The sequence below is a fragment of the Condylura cristata genome, unplaced genomic scaffold, assembly GCF_000260355.1.
Source record: "Condylura cristata isolate star-nosed mole 26May11 unplaced genomic scaffold, ConCri1.0 scaffold00001, whole genome shotgun sequence".
NCBI classification, from domain to species: Eukaryota; Metazoa; Chordata; class Mammalia; order Eulipotyphla; family Talpidae; genus Condylura; species Condylura cristata.
Window position 1 is genome coordinate 58,113,763 of NW_004567102.1, and position 19,762 is coordinate 58,133,524.

General features: G+C 39.5%; 1 protein-coding gene across 1 annotated transcript in view; it reads left to right on the forward strand.

The window, feature by feature from the left end:
- The window catches only part of SLC35F1 (solute carrier family 35, member F1), a 335,052-nt gene extending 315,995 nt beyond the window's left edge, over positions 1–19,057 (forward strand). Inside the window, exon 8 of the mRNA XM_004673810.2 lies at positions 15,827–19,057. Within this exon, the coding sequence (XP_004673867.1) occupies positions 15,827–16,051 (225 nt within the window). The 3' untranslated portion in view covers positions 16,052–19,057. The remainder of the gene's footprint in view (positions 1–15,826) is intronic.
- Positions 19,058–19,762: the final 705 nt, after the last annotated feature.

A 19,762-nucleotide genomic window follows, 5' to 3' on the forward strand; every position in this document is an offset into this window, starting at 1 on the left:
AAAAAAAAAAAAACAGTGGAGGGAGGGAAATGCACTGGACTATGGTGATGGCACATGGGTGATTTGGTGATGGGAAGCCCAAGGGGATTGCAGCTCACATGGAAAGATGTACAAAATGATGTAAAAATAAACTATTCTATTATTAAGGAAAAAAAAAAACCTAGCACGTGAGAAGAGAATTACTTACCATTCCTTAACTAGTCCTAGATAAGCATCAGCAGGGACTTTGTTCAGCATGATAAAGGATGCATATACAAACAGAAAAGGCCAAATTAGAACAAGCAAAAGCAGAGGCAGAAGAAAGTAGACACTACTCTGGCCACATCTTGCCACAGGCTTCTCCAGCACACAGCTGTGGTCAGCTGATGGATGCCTTGGTGGGGTAAAGGCGTCTTCAACCAAGTCAAAGTGGGCTTAGGAGGGGTCTAGAGAAGTGCTGAGCTGGAAAAAAGTATGTATTTTAGAGGACAAGAGACAAAACAGTTGAAATGAATAATCAGAAGTATTACTGAGAAAAATGCAAGTCACAGCCAGGAAAAAAACAGAAGCATTGAGAAGGGTGGGAAAGGGTCACAAGGAAGACTTGAGCTGGAGGGACCAAAGCAGATCCGGAAGATCAGAGGTAGAGGCTGTAGCTATAGGACGAATGTTCAGGAAGAATGGACTGAAATCCCTATTTTGTTCAGAACCTTGTGCCTGGTGTGGTGGCAAAAATCACAGCTTAAATTTAACAAAATTTGAATGTGGTGTTTTGCTTTATTGGGATAGTGCAATCCCTGTTTGCTGAGTGCACCCTGATCCCAAAAGAGCACAAGTCTCATCCAGACGGCTCAGGGGCCACTGTCTTCCTTCCCTCGGTAGCTAAGCATCCTCATTGTGTCCTCCCTTAATGTGAGTCCAGTGCTCAGCAACTGTCTTTATGAGCTTCTGAGCTAGAATCCATTTAACCTTCCTTAGGGAAAGACTGAAATTCATTGTTCTGATTGAGGATTGCAGACACTTCTTGGCCATTCCTGTTCTTTTCCCGTTCATTTTCAAAGCCACTTACAGTAACGTTCCTGAAAGTCTGATTTCACCAGGGGTGCTTGTTAGAAATTCAGGCTCATGGGCCACACTCCTTGGCAGCAGCCTGAGTGCAGGGGGAGTCTGCACTGTTCTCTGAGAAAAAATAACATCAAAAGCAAAGCTGTGCTATCTGAAATTAATTTCTTGTATTCACCAATTTAGAGGTGAAATGGATTTTTTTTTTCTTAATGCAATGTTTTCTCACTAAACATATGTTTCGTTACCACTTAACAGATTTCCTTAAGGAAATTATTGTGTTGACACAATTGGTGTTTTCTCTAGTTAAAATTGATTCCTATTGTCTTTTTTCAAATTAAATTTTCAAGATAACTGTTGGTTCATTTGCAGTTTTAAGACAGAATAGAGAGATCCCTTTTATACTCTACCTGATCCCCCATGGTAACATCTTACAAAACTGTAATAACATCAGAATGTAACAATGACGAATCAACAGTGTTTCCAACCCCATAAATGTTGCTCATGCCATCATTTATAAACAAACCTATTGCCTCTCGCTTGAACTCTTCAAAGCTCTACCTTGTTCTTCATTTCTTTAAATTTGTCACTTCAACAAAGGTTTGTAAATGGAATGATGCTGTGTGTAACCTTTTGGGGCTGACTTTTTTCATTTCAGTGTAATTCTCTGGAGATTCACCCAGGTTGTTTTGCACATTTTTTATTCCTGAGCACTCTTCCCTGGCGTAGATGTGCCAGATAATATTTGATCATTTCACCCAGCAAAGGGCACTTGGGTTGTTTCTGCATTGGAGTATTGTCAGTAAAGCTTTGAACACTCACATAGAGGTTCTTGTGTGACTAGAGTTTTCATTTCTCTGAGATAAACACCAAAGAATACAATGGTTATAGGACCGTGACGTTTAGTTTCATAAGAAACAGCCGACTTTTCCAGAGTGATTTATTGTTTTGTTTTATTACAAAGAGGTGCATATTAAAGTGAGAAGGTTAAAAAATATGGCTAAGTACTGTTATATGTTGGTAACATTTCACAGTACACAATATGTAATTTTGTATGTACATACTTTATATTTCAGATATATTTGAGTAAAAATATAGTTAATGTACATAGTGGCTTTTGTTTTGTTTTTGTTTTTAAGATTTATTTATTTATGCATACAGACTGGTGTCCAGGCCAGAGGTGCAGGGGCAGTGAGACGATTTACCAGAGACAGAGTGGGGAGCAGAGTAGGCAGATCAACAGAGTGCACCACTGAGGGGAGCAGCAGGCAAGACAGGAGAGGTCTGCTGCACCATGTTGGTCACCTCCGGGGTCAGGGATCGATCTCACACTGAAACAGGTGCAGCTTGCTTGCAATATTGCGTTCTAACGCGTTGCACCACCAGGGAAGGTCCGATGTACATCGTGTTTTACTACATATTTTACTTACGCTAAGTATATATGGATTTCCTTGTTGTTTAATATTGATATTCAACACTGTCCATCTGAGTGAATAGTTCTCAATCCCAGCTAAGAACCAGGAGGGATATAAACATAGCCGTGTGTGTCTTTGTGGCACCTTTGAGTCTGATCCTGACTGGTGAGGACAGGCACCTTTTAAAAGTTCTTCAGGTGATTCATTATATATTCTAATACACACTAGAGTTGAGAATCACAAATCTATAAGGAAAAACTAGAAAAAGAGAAATTCTGTTTATTTAGCTAGAAAAGAACTGATTCACTAATTACACTGGAGTTAGAATCACCTCAAATGACACTAATATAAGATTTTACTCTTAAGAATTTTTACTGCCTCTGATCTACTTATACCTACTGAATATTCTAGTAGATGTCTAACATTTTTATTCATAATCATGGTCAGAAGAACTAGTTATAACGTAAGTATTTATATTTGCAAGATTATTTAGTTTGAAAACAGTTGGGAAATGATCATAGAACTAGATAATACAAAAAGGAATGAAGTCAAGGAGAATTGTAAGAGGGTTGGGGGGAGATTATTTTCAATGATTATATAGTATTCCACAGAACAATTACACTTTATTTTATTTAACCTAGGGTTTCTGGACTATGGCATTATTGACAGGTTAAGCCAGATAATTCTTTGTTTTAGAGCGGGTACTTGTCCTATGTATGATAGGATATTTAATGGCCTCTCTGGTCCTGGCCCAGTTCATGCCGATAGCATCCTTCCAGTAGGGACAATCACGTCTCCACATATTACTAAACACTGGTGGTCCTACTCACTGATTTTAAGTGGTGTGTGGGACAGCTCAGGCATGTGACTTTTAAAGGCTCCTCAGAGAATCCTCCGATGCAACCAGCGCCAAATGCTACTGGTTCAGACTTAGCTTTGTGTGTATTAAAGCAGCTGCACCTAGGATCAAGGGTAATGGTTATGATAACAGCTAAATGTGAAGAAACTTTGGCAACTTAGTTATTCCAAGGTACAATAGACTGCTTGGGAGGTCTGTTCACTGTAGGGAGCTGAACAGTATTGTGGTAGGAATAACACTTCAGCCCTGAGGATTGATCAGTTGGTTTTATTCTAGTCTCCAAAGAATTACTTTACTACAAAGCATTTCGTTATTTTTTTCATTTAATCATGTTGTCTTTAACCTACCTTCTGCTCTGGTTATAAATATCTGCAAATTGAGAGGAGAGGGCTATTTGCTCACACATGCAGCTTACCCAGCAGAACTAAATGATTAAATGAAACTCTCCTGCCCAACATTGATTATTTGGTTTTTCTCACTTTCCACTGCTGGGGAAAAAATCCATTCCCTTCCCTGCCCATCAGCCTACTGTCTGCAGCTCCCTGCCTCTTGTGCCGATGGCCCTGCTGAGTGGGCAATTAAGAACCCCCCACCCACACACACACACCTACGGAAGCAAATGACCTAATTCTGACTTAGACTATGTGCATGGGCTAGTGAGTACTCTGGCAAACTCTAATTTTACAATACTTTAGAGAAGTGGTTATATATTTCTGTTCTTTATTACCTGCCATTATTGAATCTGAAACAGTGAATCTATAGTAACTCATGGTAAGTGCAGGAAATGAGCCCTGCCAGGCCTTCGAGGCCCTTCTAGCCAAATCTAGGGAGAGGTCTATGTGGAAGCTTTTCAATTGGATGGCATGGTGGCTTCTCAAGGTCAGATATGAACTGTATCTTTTAATATTTTATGCAAAAAAAGAACACTGTGGAAACTGAAAGGGTATTAGCTTCCTATACTGCTAAAACAAACACTACATACTTAGTGGTTTAAACAACACAAATTCTTTATTTGGAAGTTCTAGAGATCAGAAATGTCACTGATCTGAAACCAAATGTGAATAAAGTGCTGTGGCTTTTTAGAGAATCCATTTTTCTTGCCCGAATTCCGTGATTCATGGCCCTCCCTCCATCTTCACAGCCAGCAGTATAGCATCTCCCAGTCTGACTGCATTCCTATTTCTCTTTCATAAGGACCCTCGTGATTATTTTAGGCCACCCAGATAAATCAGAATAATCTCCCCATCTCAAAATCTGTAATTGGATCTGCAAAATCCCTTTTACCATGTAAGGTAACATATTCACAGGTTCCAGAGATTAAGATGTGAACCTCCCCAGGGGTAGGCCTTATTCTGCCCACCACAGGAAGACTATTAATAATTACACCAGGATTATAAGGGTGCATTAGCTCTAAGCCCGACCAGCTGGGACTGTGGATGTGTTAGAAACCTCATCTGGGCAATAAAGACACAATCTCTACCTACAGACATGGTATTCTGTTGAATTTCTCAAAAATTTTTGGTTACCTGCTAATATGTAATTTTAACAAAGAAAATAAAGAGTCACCTGAGGAAAAATTATTTGGGGCAGGAGGACAATCTCAGAACATACTTTGTGGAGCATGAATTAACTATGTGATGTGGCAACAAGAAAATGAATTGAGAAGTCCATGGCATTCAGATTTAGATTGTGGTTTCTGTTTACTTTTAAAACAAATTTTAAAAGATTTATTTATTTATGCTTACAGAACTGGGGTACAAGCCAGAGGTGTAGGGGTGGTGAGAGGATTCAGCAGAGACAAAGTGGGGAGCAGAACAGGCAGAGTAAGGAAGTTCGCTGCTGAGGGGAGCAGAGGGCGGGCCAGGAGAGGTCTGCTGCACCATCTGGGTCACCTTCAGGGCTGGGGATCGAACTCAAAATGCTGCACTTTAACACATTGCGCCACCAGGGAAGGCCTCTGTTTACTTTTTAAGTATTTTGGATCAACTACTAATTTTCTCAAGCTTCAAGTTGATGAGACTTGCCTTGTGGGGGCTTCTAAGTGGCCAGCAGCTAGGTATTTGTCTGATCCACCATTGGCTCAGGATTCAGAATCCCTTCCACATTCCACTTATAAAATACTAACCTTATTTTGAATTTTGTAACTAGATGTAGCATTTAACGATTTTGTGTGAGTTTTCCCTTTTCCTTATTTGAAAGGGCAAAACTGGAACCTCATGCACTAAAATGTGTAAAATATTGTATCAGTCATCTTCAACTGAATTCCTTGATTCCTTCATTACTTACAATAGCATTTTTAGGTGGTAACCATAAATGCAAAACACTCAAGCATTTTTGAGATATAATGCCAATAATTTTTTTCATTATATGCCATCATTTGCTTAACATTCTTCAGGAAACAGAAGTGAACTAGTAAAATAATGCAGGATATATTCTTTTCCCTTATATTTATAATAGTAAAAGACTAACTTCGTATATATGAAACCTTCCAACATTACATATTGCCACAGAAATGCTTTAATAAATAGAAAAAGATACGAATGTTTTGTAGAAGTTGATAGAGAAAAACTCAGTTTGTAAGTTCCCCCTAGACTCCCTGTCATCACTCGCTTAAGCTACTGGTTCAGGTGGTTCCCAGAGTGGATAACCGAAACCACAGTTCACCCTGTTGGAACAATAATATTTAAGGAAAGTGAGGGCTCCGTTAAATGTTTACATCAAGGAAATGTTTTGATCATTCAAATATTCACTATTGAAAAAAAAAAGAGGCGGGGAGAAGGAGAAAGATGGCAACATGATTTGTCCAAGAAGGCTACTTAAACTCTTCTGGAAATAGAATTCACGTGAAGTTTTTAAAATTCCATCTATTTTTATGCTCATTACAAGTATTTATACCAAATAATTTTGTTTTTTATAATTGCAGTAAGTTATTTTTGACAGATAATCAGAAAACTTGCCTACAATGTGAGCTGCCTACGTTAGCATTCAGGTTATATTTTGGGACAGGGCTGAGTGCTGAGCTCCCTAATCCATGCTGATCCTACTCAAGCCACTAAAAATTACATCCCATGTGTGTTAGTTTCTCTTATTTGTTTTGTTGTTGTTATAAGAGATTTGGCAAGGAACGTCTAATAACTAGATGTTATTAATATTATATTATATTAAACTCTAGACTAATTTAATAATGTTATTGTGGACTAAATTTAAATGAACTTCATTCAGCAAATATTTCTCTTATGTTTGCTTTGTGCAGACATTGTTTTGGTGTTTCATTCCTTACTTATAAATAAAGATGAAAAGGACTCCAAAAACCACCAGTTATATCAATGCAGAGTTTACAAACCGTAGAAACTTGACCAGCGATCTCAAGCCTCTTTTTTTAAAAAAATGTTTTATTTAAAAGGTCCAAGCTGCAATTTTACAGAAGTGCACCTTCTGACTATTCTATTGATATTTACATTTAAATGTATAATAGGATGTTAAATGTTTCAAAATTTTTTTGCCAGGTATATCCAAGACCACTTTAAATGTAAAAGAAAGTAGTAATATTCATATACTTTATCTGGTAAGTTTATAGTAGGTGCTTAACAAACATATATTAAATAGATAAATGTCAAAGAACATGCTCTAAGTATTGGATTTCATGAGGCAGTGTTATCACACCGTGTGCTTATACCAGTCATGACAAGAAATACCACCAAGAAATATCACCGGTTCAGGAAGCCAGCACTGTTCCTACATCTATTTTTATTATTTCCACAATACCCTGACAAGTTTTCAAAAATTACATGACTTTGATATCAAAGTGTTAGTGGTATATAAACTCAACATTAAAATATTTTTGTATTTAACAAGTACTTTTACACAGTGGGTGGGAAAAATCCCTTTGGAATGTAATTTCATAGCCACTAACCAAATTGCAATGCTATTTTCCTTTGACTAAGCAATTGTACATCTGAGACTCTCCTACAGATATACTTGGACTCATACAAAGTCACCCACTTCATGAAACCTTGAGAAAAGGCTGTTAACAATCCAAGCAGGATCGACTAAATAAATTATGGCACAGGTACATTGTAGCTTATTATACAAATATATTTTAAAAATAAGGTTTATAAATTGATGGTCTCTTGATATATTGTTAAATGGATGACAAAAGCAAGGAACTTAACAATATGTATGGTATATATTATCTATGCAAGAAAGACAAGGAAATACATATATAGACATGTTTGTATTTGCTAGTGATCTCAAGCATCTTTAACAGCTGAATGCCAATGCCAGTGAGTTTGCCAAGACTGCACAGAGTAGAATCTTTCATTAGCTGTGGATTAGAATCTGGAGCCAAGCAAACCAGCTGAACCTCTGCCACAGTGAACAATTCCAGTAGCAGAACTGCCCTTTTAAAGACAGAGCAGGCCGTCTCAACCTGTGACCAGTGAACATAAAAGTAATCCTGCATAACTTACTAATAAAAACACCCTCATAAGTCATCTGTATGTTAAGAATAGCATCTTCAAAAGCTGTAGTGCCCAATATAATTATAAATGAAATTTTTTAAAACTAGTACTACCCTTTATGCCTCTTCATATTTTTTTAAAGATAGATTTATTTATTTATGCATACAAGAACTGGGGTACAGGCCAGTGGTGAGGGACGTGAGAGCATTCACCAGAGACAGAGCAGAGAACAGAACAGGCAAATCTACTGAAATACACTGCTGAGGGGAGCAGTGAGTGGGTCAGGACAGGTCTGCCGCTCCATGTGGTCACCTCCCTGGCCAGAGAGCAAATTTGTGCTGCAGTGGCTGCGGCCAGCTTCATAGTGCTGCACTTTCACCTGCTGGGCCACCAAGGAAGGCCCTGCCTCCTCATATTTTTAAAATCATTACTGGGAGTGGAGAATTGGGGAAATGACAGCATTGAAGCCCCCGAAAGCATTTTACATGAAATACCAAGGTGATAAATACCTGGTTTCTCCTGCCTGGCAACTCCATACAACAACTTTTGAGATTTTCCTCTTGCTGAATTAATTGGGGTGGTGGTTGCTCGCTACTTTGGGTGGAAAGGGTGTGTTTCTCGTGCAACCATTGAGGAACTCCATTGAGGAACTCCAGGCTCCCTCCATCTTGTGACTTTGCCATCCGCTAGGGCCAGGCTCGGTTATGAGCCATCTCCCTGTTTGTGCAAATATTATTTATTGAAGCACAGCCAAAATCCATTTCTTTGTGTGTTAAATAAATAACATGGATTGTGAATTCATGGCTGGCTCTCCCATTTTCTCACCAAACCCAGATAACAGCAAGCCCCAATGCCCCACGGGCTCCTTGAGAATGTGAGATAGTGGGTGAGGATTTCTGTTTTGGTGAATGTTTCCCTGAATCTGTCTAATCACAATTTTAATCAATTCTCTCTTACTCAGATGTCAGAAAGTATATCACTAAATATGTACAAATTCAAGGACAGATAGAATGAATCCCTTTCCAAGGGATTCTTTATTGCCTTGTGCCACAGGTCCTAAAGGCATTGTGATGAAGTCTAGGAGTATCTTTCATAATGTTTTTAAATGTGTAAATGAAGCATACAACATTACAAAGCAAGCTGATTATATTAAAATAAAGTTATCAAAATATTTTAAAATGTGGTGTTGTAAACACAATTATAAGATCTAGAATCACATTTAATAACTACTGTCACTTCAAAACAATGATAACTTAAGCAATATTTGAAGTAAAACTGTAGGAATTTTAATGTGATGAGAACACTTTTGGTTTCTACTAGTGAAAAAATCTGAAGTACTGGTAATATTGATGTAGGTCAGTGCTAACAGTTATAACATTTATTTTTTACTGACATTTAGCGTTTCTTAGGTTTAAGAAATGCTAAATGTCAGTAAAAATAAAAATCTTGTCTTCTTTTCCAATTGACAACACTCGGAAATCTATTCAGTGACCCCTGGTGATACTACCAATTATAAAATTATAAAAACCTCTCTCAACTCTCAAAAAGTTATAAAAACCTTTTCTCAACCTTTGTTTCCACATCAGCAAAATGGGAGTAATGATAGTATCTGTCTCATAAGACTGATTGTGAGAATCAATGCAACAGTGCCTGTAAATCACTTAGAGCAGTGCCTGGCCTGGGTACACTCAAGAAATATTAATGCTGGTAGAATTCGGACTGCTTATATTTCATGTTCTCACACTTTTAAATATGGCATAAATTTTGCATTGCTAAAGCACTGTATATTTCTTATTTTTATTTTATTTTTGTTCAAAGATTCATTTTATTTATGCATCCAAGAACTGGGGTATAGGCCAGAGATGTGGGCGTGGGGGAAGGTGCAGTAAGAGGCTTCACCAGAGACAGAGTGGGGAGCGGAACAGGCAGATGGACTGAAATACACTGCTGAGGGGAGCAGCGGGCGGGTTGGTCAGGGGAGGTCTGCTGCACCATGTGGGTCAGCTCCCTGACCCAGGATCAAACTCATGCTGCAGTGGCTACAGAGAGATTTGTGCTGAGATTTAACCCCTTGCTCTGCCAGGAAAGCCCCGTTTCTTATCTTTATAATTATAAAACAATAAAATTATCTTCAGCTTAAAAATCATAAAACTAGGAATACCCTCAAATAAAAAAAAAATCTAAATATGCATCTTTACCATAGAAAAATGGGACAAAATTGCAACCAGAGTCTGATTAGAAGCTTCTCAGGTTTTAGTTGACAAATATGTACTAGAAATTAAAGTGTTCCTTTGTACTTGTTGTTCTCATTATTTTTACATAGTGGGAAATTTTTATTCATTCATTTGCTAAGCACTAACTTTGTCCTGTGCTTTGTTTCTTACTCATTAAATATATTTAGAATTTTCACCTAAGAAGCAAAGGACTTTTAATTGAGATGGGCTTTTTTTCTCACATTAATCAGCCAAATAAAAACCAAAAACTTTAAATCCACAGCAGCTATTTCAATTCATTCTTTGAATTTATAGATTACTTAGGGAACATCTCAAGGGAACTTGGAGATTAGAAAACCAGTTCAGTGCCACCCTAACTATATACTAGTGCTGTCAGGGAGTGGAAGACTATATCTCAATCAAGGTTTGGAAATTTGGTACAAAATGTATTCTGCTTATGGAAAGAAGTCATGTCTAATATTCATCTTCATTATTCACAAGTCACATTTGTTTATAATTACTGATGGACTTCAAGAGTCATACAGCACTGTAAAATGTAAGTTATAAGACTTTATTATGGAGTAACCAAATATTCTGGACCCAACATCAATACTTTTCAGCGATATTCTAGAATTTAAAAGGTAGTGGTAGAGGCTATTTAAGAAAAGTTGGCAACCAATTATCAGGCACCAACCTGCTTATTTAGAAAAAAAAATTGATTAACCATTAAATTCATAATGTGATTTCTTCCTTGAAAACTTCCACATCATGATATCCTATACAATATATTACTCATCCATTTATTTAATATTTATGCCTTTCCTGCCACCACCAGAGACATGTGAGAGAAGAAAATAAAGAATTCCAGTATGGTCACAGGCAAGCTCTCTTTCATTTGAGGGGCAGTATTTCTCCTGCCCATAGCTGTGATGTTTCTTGATGATTGTTCCTTTTTTTTGAAGAAAGAAGGGCTTCCATGGTCGTTGTTAGTCTAGAAGATAGTTTCAAGATATGTTGAGTTTAAAGTTTAATCTTTTCCTTTGCAACAAAGCTAGGGATAGATCGTTTTCTGTGTTTGAATACAGTGAATCGGAGAAACAAAATGAATTAGACAAATACAGTTAATCAACAATAAGGAAAATGGGAAGGGGACTGGTAAGAGGACAGGCCTCTGGGTACAGGGTTAGCTGTCACTACAGAACCATGTCAGAACTGTCACTAAGCCTCCTCACCTCTGACTTCCTAACTCTGAGATATTCCTCGTGCACTCCACAAGTATCAGAAGAATTGATTTTTAGAAAATGCAATGAGCCAATACTTGAAAATAGCAGCCTAGTCTCCCCCTGTAACCAAGTTCCATCACCCCTCCACTTCTTCCTCCCCCCCCCACCCCACCATCCCCCACTATCCAAGAACTCCCTTCTGTGCCTATTAATTGAGAAGCCCGTGGAGGCCAGACTGGCTGGGTGGCAGTTGTAACTTTCAGCTCAGTGGAATCACTGTGACTCCTGATGGAAACATGTCTCCCTTTGAAACTAAGACTTTTAAATCAGTAGAGTGTGAGTTTGCAGAGACAGGAGTGAAAATTTGGCGCGTGCTATCAAGCCCACTTCCACCTATTGATTCCATTCTCAGGAACAGGTGTTCTTGGTGATGCGCTGAGGTACAACATCATCTCTTCTATAAGCTAGATGTCTTTCACTGGTTATAACATTCTGTGTCTTACCCCGGGGCCAGTTTGTAGCTCTGTATGTATGCAGAGAAAGTAGATGTCTGGGGCCCCAGGAACTGGAATGTGGGAGTGAAGGCCACGCTCAGAGCGCCTCACCCATAAATGTAACTCTTTTTTGACCAGTGTGAACATAAGAATGATGCATGGCAAAGTGACCCAAATTTTATAGTTGTAACTGAGCCTAATTTAAATATTCTAACAAAACAGACCCTTCTGGCTTGGTGTAGTGCTTCTTTTGCTGGACTGCAGAGAACAGAGATCTGCTTGATTGAGGGTTTCTCTCATTTCATCAAGCTAAGTGAAAATATCTGTTTGGCACATGAAAGATAATGTCAGAAATCCATTTTTACCTCCTGGTTGCTGTAATCATCATATGTGAAATGACCCTCATGGGGAAGATATTTGCTTGTAAAAGAACCCTTACTGGCATTCAGTGTGATTGGCTACACACATTCTACTGCCAACTGAATTGGTTTTGCAAATCAAACATTGCCTCCTAACCTGAACTGGGGTGGTGGGTTTGGCACAGGCTTGTACCGGGTGCCAGTGGCCTGAGAGAGAAGCAAGGATCATGGGTTCTCCTTCTCCCTCAACAATGCCATGCTTTCCCAAGGATTAGGCTTGCTTTTCTGATATGAATAGTAGAAAGTTAGCATTTTAATTGAGACACTCAATTTACTTTCTATCTGAATTGGATTAGTGTGATTTGGGGATCATTTCCTATCTCCCCATTGGAGAAACAGTGCAGGGATGAAGAGTGAGAGTCATTAGTGTTCCTGGTTTCTTCTTCTTTTTTTTTTTTTTTTAAGATTTATTTTTTTATGCATACAGAACTGGGGTATAGGCCAGCAGAGGTTCAGGGGTGGTGAGAGGCTTCACCAGAGAGAGAGTGGGGAGCAGGACAAGCAGATCGAAGTACGCTGCTGAGGGGAGCAGTGGGTGAGTCAGGAGAGGTCTGCTGTGCCATGTGGTCACCTCCGGGGTGGGCAATCGAAGTCACACTGAAGCTGCTGCGGCCAGCTTGCAGTGCTGCGTCCTAACCTGACCCTCAGGGAAGGCCAGTATTCTTGGTTTCTAAAGACAACTAATGCCATTGTCAACAAATCGTGCCCAATGCCACCTTGGGTACTTTTCTTGTTATGACCTAAAAGAAAGGAATATTGAGAGCCCTCCCTGGTGGTGTAGCTGGTCAAAGCACAGCATTAAGAAGCTAAAACCACTTCAGCAAGTGTTCCACACCACCCCCAGAGTCTATCCCCTGACTCCCTGCTGCTCCCCTCAGCAGTGTGCTTCAATTAATCTGCCCATTCTGCTCCCCACTCTGTCACTGGTGAATCCTCTCACCACCCCTGCACCTCTGGCCTGTACCCCAGCTCTGTATGCACACATAAATAAATATCCCTTTAAAAATAAAAAAGGAATATTGAAACATTTAGTCAGAAAAACCTAAGCTCATTTTTTTCTAGAAAGAAAATTTAAATGAGGGAACTATAAGAGGGTGAGTAAGAGGAGGCAACAGTAGAAGACAAGCCATAGCAAGGCAGTTCCCAGGAGCTGGGAAGTGCTGTCCCTCCAGGCAATTTATTTCCAGCTTAGTAAACTCAGAAGCTGAACTTTTGCATTTTTAGTAATCCTAGTAATAATATAACTGATCTTATTTGTTTAGTGCAGGGCCAAAATTAGGAGATCAACTTCAGTTTGTTTATGTTGGCGTTTCTTTGGAGCCAGGTCTGTCTAGTTTCTGTGCCTTGAATAGCAATGGGCTCAGACCCAGCAGTCATAGATCAGGACCAGGCAGAGCTGGTTGTCAAGGAGCCCAGCCAGGTCCAACTTCTTCTGGCCACTCCCAGGGCCAACCTGCGGTCCACAACCCTGAGACATTCTCTGCAGAAGGATGCACTGTCTCTCCCTCCCAGCCCAGGATACGCAGTAGGTTGGCTGTTTCATCTCCAACATAGTTGCCCCAAGCATCACCCCTTAAATCCACATATAAATAATTGATTCAGAGAACTGGGGTGCCCCCTTTCATTATAAAATTGACTTTTAACAGCACATCAGATTTGGGTTTAAAACTCTTCTATGAGAGCATTTTATTAAGTGATGATTCGCTCTTTCAACTGCCTTTTTGTTTTACTTAGTCACTGAAGAGTCTCTAAGCTATCCTGGGACCTAGGACTCCACGCTGTGTAATCAGTTTTTTTTTTGAAACTGAACAGGCCTTATTTATTCCTACTTTGTCTAGAAATTCTGATTAGAAATGCCAGGTGATGCATCTTTATTATGTTTTACATCACAAAGTAACAGAAGTACAGGTGATGAAGACTTATTTTACATTGCAGAGAATTCAGGGCAGTTTTCACAAATTTAATTTAAAGCTCAATTTTTCTCAGCTATAACTAGTTGCTGAAATTGTTAGGTCAGCCTCCCTAGAGATAAATTCTTCCCAGTAACTCTTAAACCTCACATTTACCAGTTAGTACTTATGAACTTGGGGGTGACCAATCACTGCATCTTTACCCATCCATGCACTGGCTTCTAAGGGAAGTTTGAAGATTGCTAAGACTCTACTCTCCTAGATGTTTTCTGCTAAATATTTTTTTAAATATTTATTTATTTATGCATACAAAACTGGGGTACAGGCCAGAGGTGCAGGGAGGTAAGAGGATTCACCAGTGACAGAGTACAGAGCAGAACGAGCAGATCGACAAAGTACCCTGCTGAGGGGAGCAGCAGGAAGTCAGGAGAGGTCTGTGGCGCCATATGGGTCATCTCCAGGGCTGGGTATCGAATTCATGCTGAAGTGGCTTTAGTTTCTTAGTGCTGTGCTTTAACCGGCTGCACCACCAGGGAGGGCCCTCTGCTAAATATTTTTAAAAGGTAGAATGATCTTCATCTGTTTAAAAATGTCACTTGAATAAGAGCTATAAAGCAAATCACTTGTTGTGACCACGCAGCCTCTGTGTAAATGAAATTCCTTCATGCAAAAAGTAGTGTCTAAGAATGCACAGAATTTTCCTTGAGTGTATTTCTAAGATCTTCCCTGTGCAGTTCAGGAATCATATTTCCAAAGGCCTCTTGCAATGCCACCCTCAGCTGTGAGAAAGCCCCCCTTGTTGGGAAAGACAACGTGTCTTTTGCTGTGTTAACAATAGCGTCATCCTTGAGGTGTGAGGATCTCAGTATTTCTATCCTCCATTCATCACAGCTGCTTGGGGAACACAGAAGGGCTTGCAAGCACTGGCCTTTACCCACCTGCCCTGGACAGGAAGCCTCCAGGGGAGTTGTGCTTGCAGAATGACCTACTTCTCTCAGGAAAGTTGAAAAGGCAGGTTGTATCAGATCAGTAGTAGAGACCTGTGTGTGTGCGCGCGTGTGCCTACACGCATGTGTGTGCTCACAAAAAGAGAAAGAGAATGCATGCTAGCTTAACTTATAAAAGAATTATAAATTTGTGTTTATATATAATATATATCATGTGTGTGTATATATATATATAATATACATGTTATTTATATATATAATGTGTGTGTGTGTCCCTGTTAGTTTGTTGTTGGGTGGTCTTTAGATTAGGGTAAAAAATGAAGGCTTATACTATTGTGTTCCATTAAGTATAATCTAATCTGGCAAAGATAGTTACCAAAGCCAATAGCAATTCCTGCTAGGAAGACAAAGAGTGTCTGGATTGGATTCAAGTGAAAAGAGCCTGTCCTAGTTAGCTGTGTCAGGGAAGAGTTCTGAGTTTATGGTTCAATGACAACCAGAGATGGAACATATATATTTCTCCTGGGTTTAATGGAGCCACAACCAAACAACTCTTCATTGAGTGATAGTGGAGATATGCTTTTAACTTGATGTATTTTAATTTGTGCTTAACTAGCTCTCCCACAAGAAGCACTCAGGCTGGTATTTGAGGGACAATTAGCTAAGGATTCCTCTGTGCAAGCCTTAGAATCAAGTAAAAAGGTAAGAAGACTCAGTAACACCCAGCCAGTTTAGGAAAAGGACATTTGCTTCCCTTGGGGAAGCAGCTCGCTCTGGTCTTGTGCTTGTAATGTATAAGTGGTTCTGTTTCAAAAGCTAAATGACTTTGCTGTTGTGTCTTTCAGTTTTCAGGACTTTATCTCCTGTCATTCTTCACCATCCTCATCGGGCTGGTGCTCTACTCCTCCACCTCCACTTACATAGCCCAGGACCCCCGAGTCTACAAGCAGTTCCGCAACCCTTCGGGTCCTGCTGTGGACTTACCGACCACAGCCCAGGTGGAACCTTCGGTCACCTACACCAGCCTGGGCCAGGAGACTGAAGAGGAGCCCCACGTGCGAGTGGCCTAGAATGAGGTCCTCCCTGAACCACTGAAGACAGCTCAGTGCTCATGTGTTCACCCATCGTCTTGTATTGTACATAGAGAAAGGTATTTATTAGGTGCAGTTTACACAGGTGGACTGCCAGGTAGCAAATCCGAAGGCCTGCAGAAGGCACAAGCTAAACATCCGTGGAGACGCGGGCTCCAATTCACCTGACGTGGAGAAGCCTAGCTGAGTGTATCCTGATCACAGCCCCCCTGTGTTAATTACTGTGAAATTTTTTTAATCAAAAACAAGTATTATTGTTATTATTTGTATTATTATTGTTACTGTTCTTACACCGACTTTCAGGAGGTAATTTTTTTACTCCTGATGGGAATTAGTACCAGGCCCACATATAGTTAACATACATCCTACTTTTCTATGGAAAGTCACTTTTTAAGATTCATACTTTTTTTCGCATGGTTTGTGAGTGCTACATGCCACAGGAGCTCCGCCCTGAGAAGCCTCCTCATCCCAGGGACCTGGCGGCTGGTGGATTTCTCTGTCGCCTGTTGGATTGCCTGCTCAATAAGATTTTTGCGCTGCGACCCTTTTGGGGAGGGGCAACTGACCATATAATTTTCTATTCTGGGAATAGATATAAAACAAGCATTTTTGCCTTTTTATATTTCAATCTGATGACTCCAGGCCATTGCCTTTCTGTTGTGCCATGTGATTCCACTAACCCAGCCCCTGTGATAACGGGATAAGGAATGCTCAATTTCTGGGATTTATAAGAAACCCCAGAAATAATATCATTTGTCTTGGGGTATAGAGACTTCCATAAAATCTTTCTGCTGCCTTTATCATCTCTGTTCCAAAAATTGGGTTTTCCTTTTTCTCTCAGATTTCTGTCACGATGAGATTAAGCAAGGCATTGGAAAAAGCTGTAGTCTTCTGCCCTCTTTAAGTGTGTGACACTCTCCTCTCTTATGGTGTGTCATGGGCTGCGTGACCTTCCAACAAAGTCACGGTGCTGAGGCTGAGGCTGAGGCTGAGGTCTTTGACAATAGCGCTGTTGACTCAGCCTTTATTGTGGTGGCGATGTCACCAATGGAGAAGACTGGCATTTTGTCATACTTTGTATCTATTCAGTAGTGGAATGTACCAACACAATATTCTGATGGCTGGAGCAGATATCACAACTTCCTAATCAGGCTTTGAGTGACTTGTCACTAGGCTAATATTGTTGCCCTTAAAACTGCCCTGTCTTCAAACATAGGAAATCAAGTAATACCGCCAACCTCTGATGTAGAATAGAGTCTACATATCAATATGGGAAGTCATTGTTAAATCTGACTGGTTTTAGTAATATTCAAAATTTTTTTCAATGAAATTTTAGCTTGTCAAGGAAAAGTAAGTATTTTTGAAATGTGTGACAAATCAACCCAGTACATCTTACGCAAGACAAAACACAAGTAGGGTCTTTGTAAAGTAGAAGGAGAGAGCGCAGCCTACGCAGGGTGCCAGGTAGCCTGAATAAGGACTAAACCTGGCAGGGCAGGCCCCCTGAGCTGTTAGCTACCCATGTGGTCCCTCTGTGCATTTCCCAAGCAGGTAGTCCTACCCTTGGAGATGGGGAAGAAAATTATCTTCTCTGATGTACACCTTTGATTTCATCTTTGTTCAGCCCCTTTAGAAAAATGTCTTATTTTCTGTGGAAAAACAAATCAATGTTTAAAGCTATAGCAAGTCAAAACAACTTTTTCAGTGTCTGCTCTCTGCTACCTTTTAAGCCAATTAAATACCTTTCTCTGAATATCTTGTCCATTCAGATCTGAAGACCTTTAAAGACTGTGGTTTTATTTTTGTGTTTACATTCCTTTGGTTTGCATAATTTGCTTGATTTATGCATTTTTAGTATTTATTTTAAGCCAAATGTTTTAGCCTTTTTTATTCATTTTTATGACACTAATTTGTAGATGATTAGTAAAGTCTTATGAGAAATAAGTGGATAAAAGTATTTCCAAGTCAGCTCAGTGGACTGGGAATTTTTTAAAATTTAAATTTCAAAATGGTTTGCAATCAACAGATGGCTCAAGTTGCCATCTGTATTATTTTATAGGATACTTTAATTGACTCCATTGTATGGAAACCAAGTGTGAATGTTAAGGTGAATTCACTGTAACCCTTTACCATCCGGCATCCTTGCATACAAGACTCTCGTGTCACCTGGGGTAACTCACCATGTTGGTTTGTCTCCATTTAGAAAGGCAGGTAACATTGAATTTTCCAAGATCAGGAATTCCAGATTGACCCTCTACAAGAAAAGAAAATAGCAAAGGACAAAACTTTTTTTTCTGTGTAAAATCACTGATTCTTTGGGAGCGGGTGGGAAATGGGAGTAGGACATTAACATTAGCTTTTTTAGTTTCTGAAATTACCTAACCTCAGTAGACACCAGCAACAAAATTCAGCTTTTTAATCCACCACCACCCTCTCCTCCACAAATGAGACTTCACAATTTGTATAGAATTTGACAGCGCTCCTAAACCCTACTCAATGTAAGTGGTGGTTCTCACTTCCTCCATGAAAACTTGCACTGGGGACAAGAGCTTGCCTTGCCATAGCTTCCCATAGCTCCAAACTCTGAAAAACACACAGCCAGGTAGACCAGGCAAGGCGAAATTTGCACCTGCTGTGTCCCATGAAAATGTTTCAATGTTTAGTTTAGATATTGCTAACTTGTGCTATTAACCTTTTGACAAGCGTGTGGTATTGTTTGTTTGGGTTTGTTTTTGATTTATAACCATTTAGTAGTCCTCAGCTAGCTACCAGTACAGATTTTACCCCATGGGTAGGACTCTATTGTCAAATCACATAACAAAGCACACTAATCCAGATACTGCAAATGGAAAATATGAACCAAAAAGGAAATTTACACTGATACGTGGAACAAACTCTCCATTTTTGATATCTGCATGCTCCCCAATGGACTGGCTGTGGCAATGTAATGCCTGTATAATGTTTTCAAATAAAAATAAATGCTTTATGAAAGCACCGAGTTGTTAGCTTTCCTGAGTGTTTGTGTGCACTATGACAACCATGGCAGCAACTCCCTAGGGAAGCCAGAAATAGCCAAGAGAGTAAATAACAGGGTACATGTCAAAATAAAAACCAGAAAGAAAATATGTCCAAATTAGGAAAAGCACAGTTAGTCTCAGAGCGGTAGGTCTGAGAAGTAAAATCTAACACATCTGAAATTTGCAAAATTGTTTATCTAGGTACTTGATGGGGCTCAAGTACTTGAGGGGACTGCAACCTCCTCAAGCCCACAATTACAACACATGTCCCACAATATAAATTCACCCCTGAGAAACAGTAACCCATAAAGAAGAAAGTTCTGTGAATACTGCCCTTGGACTGTGCTACGGTGAAGGACGAATATTCTTTGGATTACAACATTGATCAAGTAAGACTGTTCATGTCCCTCTCCGAACATGGTACCCTGTCCTTATCTCTCCTCCAGTAACTGACACCTGGCAACCCCTTAAATACTCAGAGATGATTGGTTTACATTTACCCATTTTTGTCACTTGTGTTCACAACAAGCCCTCAACAATTAAATAAGGCAAAAAGACTCCGTGTCTGAGTTATAAATTTAAAATATTTGTAAAGAAAGTATTCATGTTTCAGGAAACAAGGAAAAGCAGCTCACAGATGCTTTAATTTAAATGTATTCTTGAGCTTCATTGT